Raw genomic sequence first — 12,986 nt, forward strand, 5'->3', positions numbered from 1 at the left:
CATGAAAGTATCCAGGAGGACAAACACATTAGTTAAATTACCAAGACATCCAGGAAGGTCACAGGGAAACCTTTACATGACACATAACTTAAGCTGCCTTAGAGAGAGACAGCTCACAACAACACCTGAGCCTGACAGTTTAAGATGTAACATATAAATGATCATGTTATCCTGAGATGATTTCGGGGCTTAGCGTCCCCGCGGCCCGGTCCTCGACCAGGCCTCCTTTTTGTTACACACCCCCAGGAAGCAGCCCGTCCTCTAAACATAGACCCAAAAGTAATTCCATCCACCCGCCAAACCCGCTGTTTATGAATGAAAAACGGTTTACACACGACTCACAACTGATGACGTTCGAACACTTCCGGAACAAGTGCTTCACTGACGAGTTTTGTTCGAACCACAACGCTGTAAATGCTTCACCCACGTACTACAAATACAAATAATCGCCAACAGATCCTGACCACCTAACCTAACCTATGCCTATATATGCACAATATGCTAATATATTATAATATTAATTTATATATGAGAAAATTCCCGTTTTGAATGAACAGCATGTTAAAATTTATGAATGCGTCTGTGGGGTCGACCGCTGGATGTAATGGACTTGGTCTGAGAACGGGTTGATATTTTAATGGAGAACGGATAAGTAACAATTTGGCTAAAAGAAAGAAAGAAAGCTGCATAAAAGTATTAAAGTAAACATTTGTTTTCTGGAAGAGCCTCCTGGCCGCTGGGAAGTCGCGTGTCGCTGATATCACGCCGCTCTTGAAACTAGTACCGATAGTCGGAGGTTTATTTTGGAGTACGTGCACAGTGTATGTAGATCTTTTGTAAAGGAAAAATGGACTCATTGATATACGCTATAAATAGAGAATGGTTAAATAGGAATATATAGAGAATGATCAGAAATGATAAGAGATGTGGTATCAAGAGGCGGGTGACGTGGCAAACCAGTCAGTCGCCGACGAGACGTGACGGTGAGTGGTGTGTTTACTGACGCCCTGGGTTTTAGAGGGTTACATTTTTGCCAGATATTCAGATAACCCACAATTTTTGTACTTATGCAGGAGATCCTAGAGTAGCCTGAGGTACTGGCTAGTGGGATACATAGGGAGAGAGACTCCAGGTTTCTTAATATATTTATTTGTCTGGTTAAGATTATGATAGCTGTGGCAGCTCTGTAAACTCAAGTGTCAGACCAAAGGATTTAGGTTTACCATATTGCTTGTGTTCTTTGAGCTAGGTAAACCATATTGAGCTAGGTAAACCATATTGAGCTAGGTAAACCATATTGAGCTAGGTAAACCATATTGAGCTAGGTAAACCATATTGAGCTAGGTAAACCATATTGAGCTAGGTAAACCATATTGAGCTAGGTAAACCATATTGAGTAGTGACTATAACTATACAGATGTGAGAACGTCATGAGGAATTTTCTACTGAACATATTTACCTATTAGATGTATTTTAGGTGTGTAAATAAACATTTATTTTCTGTCCGTCCACTCAGATATGTCTGTACTTGTGTTGGACTATACCCTTGGCTTAAGTACAAGGCTGACGTCAAGCCCTAGACAAGTCAATTAAGTGTAAGTGTATGAGCAGAGTAACAGCCTAGGGACACGGCCAAGCCTACAACACGAATATGAACAAAAAACACAGAATTGGCCTAGTTACAAAAGAAGTTAAGAGATATTCATCAATGCTTACCAGTATCATAGGCTGAGCCAGAGCTTCCATTTATGAGAATATATTTAAAGCAGCAAAAGGAAATATGAAAAGTGTATGGAAAGGCATCTCTAACATCCTAGGATCAAAACAATCACATAACAAGCAGATAAAACTCAACAAAGATGGTTACGCACTTGCAACAGACTTAGATATTGCAATTCAATTCAGTAGCTTCTTCTCATCAATTGGTGTTGACCTCGCCCGACCCAGACACGTGGTACTACACATCTCACCGGCAGTTGTCCTCTCTACTCCTGTTACCTGCCAGCCCGACACACATTATATTCATAATTCAATCACTTTAAACCAAGGATCTCTGAGATGGTTTCGGGGCTTAGTGTCCCCCCGGCCCTTACACACCCCCAGGAAGCAGCCAGTAGCAGCTGTCTTAACTTTCAGGTACCTATTTACTGCTAGGTACAGGGGCATTAGGGTGAAAGAAATATTTTGCCCATTTGTCTCCGCCTTCATCGGGGATCGAACCCGGAACCTCGGGACTATGAATCCGAAGCGCTGTCCACCCAGCTGTCAGGAGCCCCACGGGTACTGGGAATATAGCATTTGGGAACATTAGTGAACTACCATCTATGGTATACAAGAGTGCTGCCCCTGCTCTTCCACTACCCACAGCTCTGCTGTTGAACAGTAACGCCAGTTCATAAAGGAGGCGAGACTGCTGACATAAACAACTACAGACCAATATTAAATCTACCTATACTTTCAAAAATATGTGAAACAAATATTTACAAGCAGCTCTATTCCTACTTTGTAAAACTCGGCATATTAAGTCCCTGCCAGTTTGGCTTCCGTTCCCAAAACTGTACCAATGATGCAATTATGAGGTGCTTGATATAATCTACTCAGCCCTTGACAACAATTTGTTCCCACTTGGCCTCTTTTGACCTGAGAAAGACCTTTGACACTGTAAACCATAACTACCTCTTACTTTAACTTCACCACTATGGTATCCCAGGCCTTGCTCTGAACTGTATTGGTTCCTATCTCAGTGACAGACACTATTATGTAGCCATCAATAACATAACCTCCCCCACACTACCATTACCAGCAGGGGTGCCACAGGGCAGCATCTTGGGACCTCTCCTATTTCTTATATACATCAATGATTTCCCAAATGTTTCTAACATTCTTAAACCTATACTATTTGCAGACGATACTCTCTTTGTCTACTTGTGTAATCACCTCTGTCAACTTATGCTGTAGTTATTTGTTGATATAAAACCTTGCTACAGTGTACCTTTGCACCTTACCTGATATGTTAGATTGGGGACCTGCCCGAAACGCTATGCGTGTTAATGGCTTCGCGAGAATGTAAAAATATCAGTCTTATGTGATCTCACCAACCCATTGTACCTTCTTGTGAATATATTATTATTATTATTATTATAGAATGTTAAGAGCAGCGACAGACTGTAAAACATCCGCAACAACATTTACAAGACTCTTTTACTCATTTACAACACAAACGGTTAAGGGAACGTAACATATACCATTTTTCATTCATGTTACATTCTTAAAACAGTGACAGCAGGAGACTGACAAGCAAATCTCCCGGCGAGAATGGATATATACCGTCATTAAGATATATATAAATATATATATATACAAAATGGTAATTATTATCCCCCATGAGATGTCTCGTAAGTCACCCACATCACCTCTCGAAAGACATCTTAATTACCTTCAAGATGTAAACAAATTGGGTTTTATTGTGTGTGAGACAGACATCCCGTGACCTCGTTAGTGGCCCTGTGACCTCGTTAGTGGCCCTGTGACCTCGTTAGTGGCCCTGTGACCTAGTTAGTGGCCCTGTGACCTCGTTAGTGGCCCTGTGACCTCGTGAGTGGCCCTGTGACCTCGTGAGTGGCCCTGTGACCTAGTTAGTGGCCCTGTGACCTCGTTAGTGGCCCTGTGACCTAGTTAGTGGCCCTGTGACCTCGTTAGTGGCCCTGTGACCTAGTTAGTGGCCCTGTGACCTCGTTAGTGGCCCTGTGACCTCGTTAGTGGCCCTGTGACCTAGTTAGTGGCCCTGTGACCTCGTTAGTGGCCCTGTGACCTCGTTAGTGGCCCTGTGACTTAGTGGCCCTGTGACCTCGTTAGTGGCCCTGTGACCTAGTTAGTGACCCTGTGACCTAGTTAGTGGCCCTGTGACCTCGTTAGTGGCCCGGTCACCTCGTTAGTGACCCTGTGACCTAGTTAGTGGCCCTGTGACCTAGTTAGTGGCCCTGTGACCTAGTTAGTGGCCCTGTGACCTCGTTAGTGGCCCTGTGACCTTGTTTGTGACCTTGTTAGTGACCCTGTGACCTAGTTAGTGGCCCTGTGACCTAGTTAGTGACCCTGTGACCTAGTTAGTGGCCCTGTGACCTAGTTAGTGGCCCTGTGACCTCGTTAGTGGCCCTGTGGCCTCGTTAGTGGCCCTGTGACCTAGTTAGTGGCCCTGTGACCTCGTTAGTGGCCCTGTGACCTCGTTAGTGGCCCTGTGACCTCGTTAGTGGCCCTGTGACCTCGTTAGTGGCCCTGTGACCTAGTTAGTGGCCCTGTGACCTAGTTAGTGGCCCTGTGACCTAGTTAGTGGCCCTGTGACCTCGTTAGTGGCCCTGTGACCTAGTTAGTGGCCCTGTGACCTCGTTAGTGGCCCTGTGACCTAGTTAGTGGCCCTGTGACCTCGTTAGTGGCCCTGTGACCTCGTTAGTGGCCCTGTGACCTCGTTTGTGGCCCTGTGACCTCGTTAGTGGCCCTGTGACCTCGTTAGTGGCCCTGTGACCTAGTTAGTGGCCCTGTGACCTCGTTAGTGGCCCTGTGACCTAGTTAGTGGCCCTGTGACCTAGTTAGTGGCCCTGTGACCTCGTTAGTGGCCCTGTGACCTCGTTAGTGGCCCTGTGACTAGTTAGTGGCCCTGTGACCTCGTTAGTGGCCCTGTGACCTAGTTAGTGGCCCTGTGACCTAGTTAGTGGCCCTGTGACCTCGTTAGTGGCCCTGTGATCTAGTTAGTGGCCTTGTGACCTAGTTAGTGGCCCTGTGACCTAGTTAGTGACCCTGTGACCTAATTAGTGGTTGTGTGACCTCATTAGTGGCCCTGTGACCTCGTTAGTGGCCCTGTGACCTCATTAGTGGCCCTGTGACCTGGTTAGTGACCCTGTGACCTCGTTAGTGGCCCTGTGACCTCGTTAGTGGCCCTGTGACCTAGTTAGTGGCCCTGTGACCTAGTTAATGGCCCTGTGACCTCGTTAGTGGCCCTGTGACCTAGTTAGTGGCCCTGTGACCTAGTTAGTGGCCCTGTGACCTCGTTAGTGGCCCTGTGACCTCGTTAGTGGCCCTGTGACCTCGTTAGTGGCCCTGTGACCTCCCACCAGTGGTGGCCGGGGTGGCACCCCTCCCACCAGTGGTGGCCGGGGTGGCAACCCTCCCACCAGTGGTGGCCGGGGTGGCACCCCTCCCACCAGTGGTGGCCGGGGTGGCAACCCTCCCACCAGTGGTGGCCGGGGTGGCAACCCTCCCACCAGTGGTGGCCAGGGTGGCAACCCTCCCACCAGTGGTGGCCGGGGTGGCAACCCTCCCACCAGTGGTGGCCGGGGTGGCAACCCTCCCACCAGTGGTGGCCGGGGTGGCAACCCTCCCACCAGTGGTGGGCGGGTTCCCTTGACGGCCAGTTTGGTAGTTTACGTTCTCGCCTGATACCTCAACAACCTTAATGACGTTATAACCACCATCACAATGACGGCTAAACAGCTAAACAACCAGTACCACCATTACTACTACCACTCTCGTTCAATATCACTAACTAAACAACTAGTAGGACAATTATCACCACTCAACCACCACTACTTTACCCACTACAACCCCTCCCACTACCATAACTACCACCACTAATACTGTCACTGCTAACTACTTGTACTACTAAACAAGAGACGAACTGCAAAAGACTCGGCAACCCTGAGGGCGTCCTGGAAAAGGAAGGATTAGAAACATCGTTTCCAGAGCGTCCAGCACGAGGCAAGGAGAAGGGCGTCGGTGGTCAGGCGGGTCTGGATGAGGAAGGAAGGAGGACTAACCCGTTTCCAGAGGGACTTCGAAGAAGAAGGAAGAAAAACTTGGCGGATTCCAGAGAGTCCTAGAAGTAAAATGAAAAAGTATTTAGCGGCTTCCAAAGGGTCTCGGAAGATGAAGGAAGACGAACTTAGCGGTTTCCAAAGGGTCTCGGAAGAATAAAGAAGCCTTTGGCGGATTCCAAAGGGTCTCGGGGGAATAAAGAAGCCTTTAGCGGATTCCAAAGGGTCTCGGAAGAATAAAGAAGCCTTTAGCGGATTCCAAAGGGTCTCGGAAGAAGAAAGAAGCCTTTAGCGGTTTCCAGAAGGTTCTGGAAGAAGATGGAAAAAGGACTTAGAGTTTTCCAGAGATTCCTGGAAGAGGAAGAAGCACTTATAACAGTTTGCTGAAAGTGCTAGAGGAGGGAGGGAGTATTTACCTATCCTGAGCTCGTTGTCTCTGGCGTTGTCCACAGCGTAGGATATGAGGGTGGACTCCTCCCTGAAGCGGTACATGTAGATCCTGTAGCAGACGGTGAAGGGGAAGTTGATGGGTGGTAGAGGCGTCAGGAGACGGGCATAGGTCTTGGCTGACGGCTGTCCCGTCTCCTGCATCACCAGCACCCTGCTGGAGGACGGACCTGCAGCAGGAAGAACAAGTACTTAGCCGTTGTTGAAGGCCCCTGATAGGAAAAAAGATTTAGTTGTTTCCAGATGGTCTGGAAAACCAGACTTCCTTTCTCTTCCTGGAAGAGGAAGGGGGAACGACTTCGCGGATCACAGACGGCTGTTCAGGTTATTCAGATCATTTGTATTCGTTAAAGCATTTTAATATTTAATTTTAATCATTATTCAAGATCTGTATTCAAGAATTTGTCATGGAAAGATGCTTACAGTGAGTATACATAACGCATGACTTAGTGAGTATACATACCACAGGCCTTACAGTGAGTATACATACAACAGGACTTACAGTAAGTATACATACCACAGGACTTACAGTGAGTATACATACCACAGGACTTCACAATAGACTATAGTCATGTGTGAGGGCAATAGAGTTTGTGTGATGTTCTTCCTGGCTCGTGTTCTCCAGACCATCATGGGACATTTTAAGACATTAAGGATGAAAGATGTAGTGACACCGGAGCTCTGATACTGTGAGAGAGAGGTAGAGAATGTGTGTACTCACCTAGTTGTGCCTGCAGGATCGAGCATTGACTCTTGGATCCCGCCTTTCCAGCCATCGGTTGTTTACAGCAATGACTCCTGTCCCATTTCCCTATCATACCTAATTTTAAAATTGTGAATAGTATTTGCTTCCACAACCTGTTCTTGAAGTGCATTCCATTTTCCCACTACTCTCACGCTAAAAGAAAACTTCCTAACATCTCTGTGACTCATCTGAGTTTCCAGCTTCCACCCATGTCTCCTGGTTCTGTTAGCATTCCGTGTGAACATTTCGTCTATGTCCACTCTGTCAATCCCCCTGGGTATTTTATAGGTTCCTATCATATCACCCCTCTCCCTTCTTTTTTTTCTAGTGTCGTAAGGCTCAGCTCCTTCAGGCGCCCTTTAGATCCCATCCCTCGTAACTCTGGGACGAGTCTTGTTGCAAACCTCTGAACCTTTTCCAGTTTCCTTATGTGTTTCTTCAGGTGGGGACTCCATGATGAGGCAGCATACTTTAAGACTGGCCTTACGTAGGCAGTGTAAAGTGCCCTAAATGCCTCCTTACTTAGGTTTCTGAATGATGTTCTAACTTTTGCCAGTGTGTGAATGTGTGTGTGTGTGTGTGTGTGTGTGTGTGTGTGTGTGTGTGTGTGTGTGTGTGTGTGTGTGTATGACCTACCTGGCCTCTGAGCCGTCACCACCGTCACCGTCACCACCATCACCATCACCATCATCACACCGACCATTACTGCCGCGCCACACAACCTGGTAAACCAGAAATACAACACATCAATCACCACCAAGCTACACATAGTCTCACCACATCACACACAAGTTAAACAGCCAACTTTGCCGCTTGTTAAGAACAATTTTTTCAAATAATTCCAGCGTATTGTCGACACAATCGACTTGATAATGATCCAGGACGGACCCAACCGTCGTCGTCTCTTCACTTTCTAGTGTGTGGTCTGGTCAACAATTCTATCATAATCTGTAATTTCCAGTTTAACCTGACCTGATCTGACCTAACTTGACCTGACCTGACCAATCCTAATCTAACCTGACTTGACCTACCCTAATCTATCCTGCCCTAACTTAACCTTACCAAACCTATCCTAACTTGACCTAACATAAATAACCTAACCTAACCTAACCAAACCTGGCCTATCGTAACTAAAACTAACCTAACCTAACCTAACCTTCCACACCCTAGCAAAACCTAACCTAAACTTTAATACTTTACCCTAATTGTACCTTATCTAACCTAAACTTGGATAGATGAAGTTCGTGTTTGAACAAGGAAACTGTTGTTGCCTTTCGAAGCTTGTGAGGCAGTTTGCTTCGGATATAACAACACCTGAAATGGCCCAACCGTTTAGACTGTGGGGATAGAACGAGTGGGAGGGGACAGGTTATATAGGAGATGGAATATAAGGAGAGGATAGGAGCCAGGATATGAGGACTGGATAGGAGGTGGGATATGAGGATGGAGGGAAGGAACAGTGCCTAACCACCTAAACCATGGGGATTGAACGCTGACCCTGCAAGAAGCAAAGCCGTCAAAGAACCGTCCTGTACAAATCTGTGGTCCTGTCTGTATGGAATTATATTTTTGAAATTTTCTTATGAGCTATCTTCGCTTTTCTTAAGTAAAGTTAGGATATAATAACTTAGATTAGGCTAGAATATAATAAGTTAGATTAGGCTAGAATATAAAAAGTTAGGTTACATTAGGATATAATAAGTAAGGTTAGGTTAGGATAATAAGTTATGTTAGATTAGGACATATTAAGTTAGGCTACGTTAGTTTATACTAAGTTAGGTTAAGTTAGGATATAATAGTTTAGGTTAGGTTAGAATATAATAAGTTTGGTTAGATTTAGTTAGCACATAATAAGTTGTGTTAGGCTTGGAAATAAAACAGTTAGGTTAGGTTAGGTTATAATAAGTTAGGGTTAAGCTGTGACAGAATATATTAAGTTACATTAGATTAGGCTAGGTTAAATTAGGTTAATTAGATAATGTTAGGTTAGATTAAATTAGACTGGATTAGGCTAGGTTTGGTTAGATTAGCTAAGATTAAAAAAGGATAGGTTAGGGCAGAAGGGGTTAGGAGAGGATAGGTTAGGGCAGAAAGGTTAACGCTAGGATACGTAAGGTCCACAGTCAACTTGCTTCTCAGTGAGTGAGGCAAGTTAATGCTATCCAACATCCTAACTACAGAGCGTCCTACAGTACTATAGCAGAGTAGTCTACGTCCTTGACTCACAACTACTGAACGTCCAACAGTACTATAGCAGAGTAGTCTACGTCCTTGACTCACAGCAAAGGGACCCTTGTTTAATCCCCGGGAAGACAGAAACGGGTGGTTTTATTTCCCTTCACCTGATACATCTCTTCTCTTTGCAATAAAATTCTTACCTTTAATTAGACAACTGATGTGGGTTGCATTCTGGGGAAGCTCACTAATTGGCCTAGGCAGTGGGACCTTACACCTGATGCCTCTGTTCACCTAGCTGTAAAAAAAAAAGTAATCGTATTAATCCCCACAAAGGCACAAGCAGTCGTATTAATCCCACAAAGATGCAAGTAATTGTAATAATCACCATAAATGCAAGTAATCGAATTAATCCCCAAAAGACGCGAGTAATAATTTTAAACCTAAAAAGATGCAAGTAATCATATTAATCCCCAAAAGATGTAAGTAAACATGTTAATTCCCAAAAGAAGTGAGTAATTGTATTAATCACAAAAAGATGTGAGTAATCATTTTTATTCCCAGAACGACTTGAGTAATCGCATAAATCCCAAAAATATGCGAGTAATAGTATTAATCCCAATGAGATGCATGTAATCGTATTAATCCTAAAAAGATGCGTATAATATTAATCCCCAAAAGTAATCGTATTAATCACAAAAAGACTCGAGTAACCGCATTAATCTAAAAAATATACGAGTTATCATATTAATCCCAAAGAAATGCATGTAATCGTATTAATCCCAAAGAGATGCGTGTATTAATATTAATCAACAAAAAATAAGCGAGTAATGATATTAATCCCACAGAGACACGCGAGTAATCTTATTAATCCCACAGAGACACGCGAGTAGTCGTCTTGAGGAGGATATAATCCAGTGTGTGTGTGTGTGTGTGTGTGTGTGTGTGTGTGTGTGTGTGTGTGTGTGGGGGGGGGGGGGGGGGGGGGGCGAGGGACGCGTCTTCCCGCCATAATCAGCTTCCCCAGCACGCCGCACGCGGCCGGGTGGTGGCGTGTCGCTTGGTGTCGGCGGCGTGGTGCCTCACAGCTCCGCCATTGTTCTTTCTCACGCGGGGCGTCCGCCCGCGCGTAGGCCGGCAGCCACGTGGCGTGCTGCGGGACTCTCCCGTCTTTGACGCATTTCGTGCTGCTGCCAGACACAAATTGTGACGCGTTCCGTAGTGCCGTTAATGGTGTGTTTAGTGCGTTGGGTCGCTTGGCGCAGCCATCGCATCCTTCGTGTTCAGATGAAATGGGTTTCGTGAATTTTTTTTTTTTTTAATTTTGCCCTGAGGGGCGAGTTTATTGGGCAGTGCCACTCACCCTGTGAGTGGACACACCGCCATAGTGACAGTATTGGGCAGCGCCACTCATCCTGTGAGTGGACACACCGCCATAGTGACAGTATTGGGCAGCGCCACTCATCCTGTGAGTGGACACACCGCCATAGTGACAGTATTGGGCAGCGCCACTCATCCTGTGAGTGGACACATCGCCATAGTGACAGTATTGGGCAGCGCCACTCATCCTGTGAGTGGACATACCGCCATAGTGACAGTATTGGGCAGCGCCACTCATCCTGTGAGTGGACACACCGCCATAGTGACAGTATTGCGCAGCGCCACTCATCCTGTGAGTGGACATACCGCCATAGTGACAGTATTGCGCAGCGCCACTCATCCTGTGAGTGGACACACCGCCATAGTGACAGTATTGGGCAGCGTCACTCATCCTGTGAGTGGACACACCGCCATAGCAGCATGTACAACACTCCCCAATAGGAAGAAAACCCGCTGGGTTGTTCATCCTGTCACTTGTACCCAGACACAGCTGGGACTTGCTTAACTGTCTCCAGCTTATCAAACAAGAAGATTAACATTCGTGAACCCTTAAAATCCTATGTTATTTTGGTGGTGCAAAATGGGGGACTCTCTTCAGAACAGCATCAGTGTTTGCCAAACAGTGTTTCCCTGAGTTGGTCTGGTGACAATGTGCGGTCGTGAGCTTTATTGTCATTACTTCATGTTGTATTGTCTCTCTCTCTCTCTCTCTCTCTCTCTCTCTCTCTCTCTCTCTCTCTCTCTCTCTCTCTCTCTCTCTCTCTCTCTCTCTCTCTCTCTCTCTCTCTCTCTCTCTCTCTCTCTCTCTCTCTCTCTCTCTCTCTCTCTCTCTCTCTCTCTCTCTCTCTCTCTCTCTCTCTCTCTCTCTCTCTCTCTCTCTCTCTCTCTCTCTCTCTCTCTCTCTCTCTCTCTCTCTCTCTCTCTCTCTCTCTCTTTTTCACTCATCTTTTTTTTTAACTAAGACTAGGGTTCATTAGGGCTGTCGAGTGAGGTACCTGGTGAAACTGCAAGCAAGAGCTGTAATCCTGCCTCTGGTGAGATCAATCCTGCTCCTAGAGACCAATTTATTTCACAAGCCAATTTTATGCATCAATGGGCATAAACCTTATATATGAACAACATACATTAAGTACCAATCATATAAGGAACCGGATGAGCCCGTAGCCACCTGTGTGCCAGAGCCTTCATGTGATCAGTTGACCTGATCTCCCGTGTATCAACATGCTGAACGAACAAGTTCCAGATGCGAGTCAGCCTATAATTAAATGTTCGCTGATGGAGTGATGTTCATAAGAAAAGCAGTTCCAGCACGAGGCTGTTGAAGGTTGAGTGCTACAGGTGCCAACTACTAGTTGTCCACATAGTTGGGCCAGGTGCAGAACTTTGAGAATGTTGGCCTTGTACATACAGCCAACATCACGACGCCGTTGCAGGCCCTGGTGTTCAGACTCTGCACTCTGGTGTTCTGTTATTTCTGTAGTATCTCCATATTTTTGTATTTATCTGTAATGCTTCCTAACATGTTCGACTAACACCTCATGATTTAAATTTGTTCCTATTGGGCAGAGATAAACTTGTCAACTGCCTCCTGACACTTTTTGGTAATGTAATCCATCATTTCTTGTATAGACTTTTCTCTGAGTTCTGTTTCCCGTGATATTTCTATTTGGACTTCTCTCGTCTCACTATAGTTTCCCTTTCGGTATGCCAGCCCTTTGCTATCAGGTCCTTTCTTTGGGTAGATTACTCATACTTCCACCAAATACTCAAATGTATTCACAAATGTATTCACAAATGTATTCATGTATTACCAGTCTCCGTGGTGTAGTGGTAAGACACTCGCCTGGCGTTCCGCGAGCGGTTTGTCCTGGGTTCGTATCCTGGCCGGGGAGGATTGACTGAGCGCCAATCCTTAACTGTAGCCTCTGTTCACCCAGCAGTGAATGGGTACCTGGGTGTTAAACGATTTGGCGGGTCGTATTCCGGGGAAACCTAGCATTAGGACCTGTCCGAAACGCTATGCGTGCTAGTGGCTTTACAAAATTGTAAAGAACTTTAGTATATATAAATATAATAAGAAAACAAATAAATAAATGGGAGCTTCCTACTTAACATTCCATATGTCTGACATAGTGAATCATGGTTCATGGTGAATATCAGATGAAGTCTAATTGGTTCATCTTCGTCTCTCATTCTTGTGGATTCCTCGACGTGTTGGCTCAGAATGTTACTTGTTGCCATATTCAATAGCAAGTATCTATTCCTACATGTTATCCTCTCTTCTCCCAGTCTATCTTCTCATGGTTGAAGTCTCCCATCACTAACAGTCTGGATACATCCCAGCGAGGGACAGAAGCTGTGCTCTCTATTATATTAATGGTAGCCATGTGGCATGTATCATACTCATGTCTGGGTCTTCTGTCATTTAGTGAGAG

General features: G+C 45.5%; 1 protein-coding gene across 3 annotated transcripts in view; it reads right to left on the minus strand.

The window, feature by feature from the left end:
• Positions 1-12,986, minus strand: part of LOC123753094 (uncharacterized) — a 99,232-nt gene that overhangs the window by 38,160 nt on the left and 48,086 nt on the right. For all 3 annotated transcript variants that reach the window (XR_011230705.1, XM_069337343.1, XM_069337342.1), the window contains exons 2-4: positions 9,375-9,469; positions 7,633-7,718; positions 6,221-6,421 (exon numbers count right to left, since the gene is read on the minus strand). Coding sequence is in view for 2 of the 3 variants with exons in the window: in XM_069337343.1 (XP_069193444.1) it covers positions 6,221-6,421; positions 7,633-7,699 (268 nt within the window). In the remaining variant the exon portion in view is untranslated. The remainder of the gene's footprint in view (positions 1-6,220; positions 6,422-7,632; positions 7,719-9,374; positions 9,470-12,986) is intronic.

The sequence above is a fragment of the Procambarus clarkii genome, chromosome 37 (genome assembly GCF_040958095.1).
Source record: "Procambarus clarkii isolate CNS0578487 chromosome 37, FALCON_Pclarkii_2.0, whole genome shotgun sequence".
Classification (NCBI taxonomy): domain Eukaryota; kingdom Metazoa; phylum Arthropoda; class Malacostraca; order Decapoda; family Cambaridae; genus Procambarus; species Procambarus clarkii.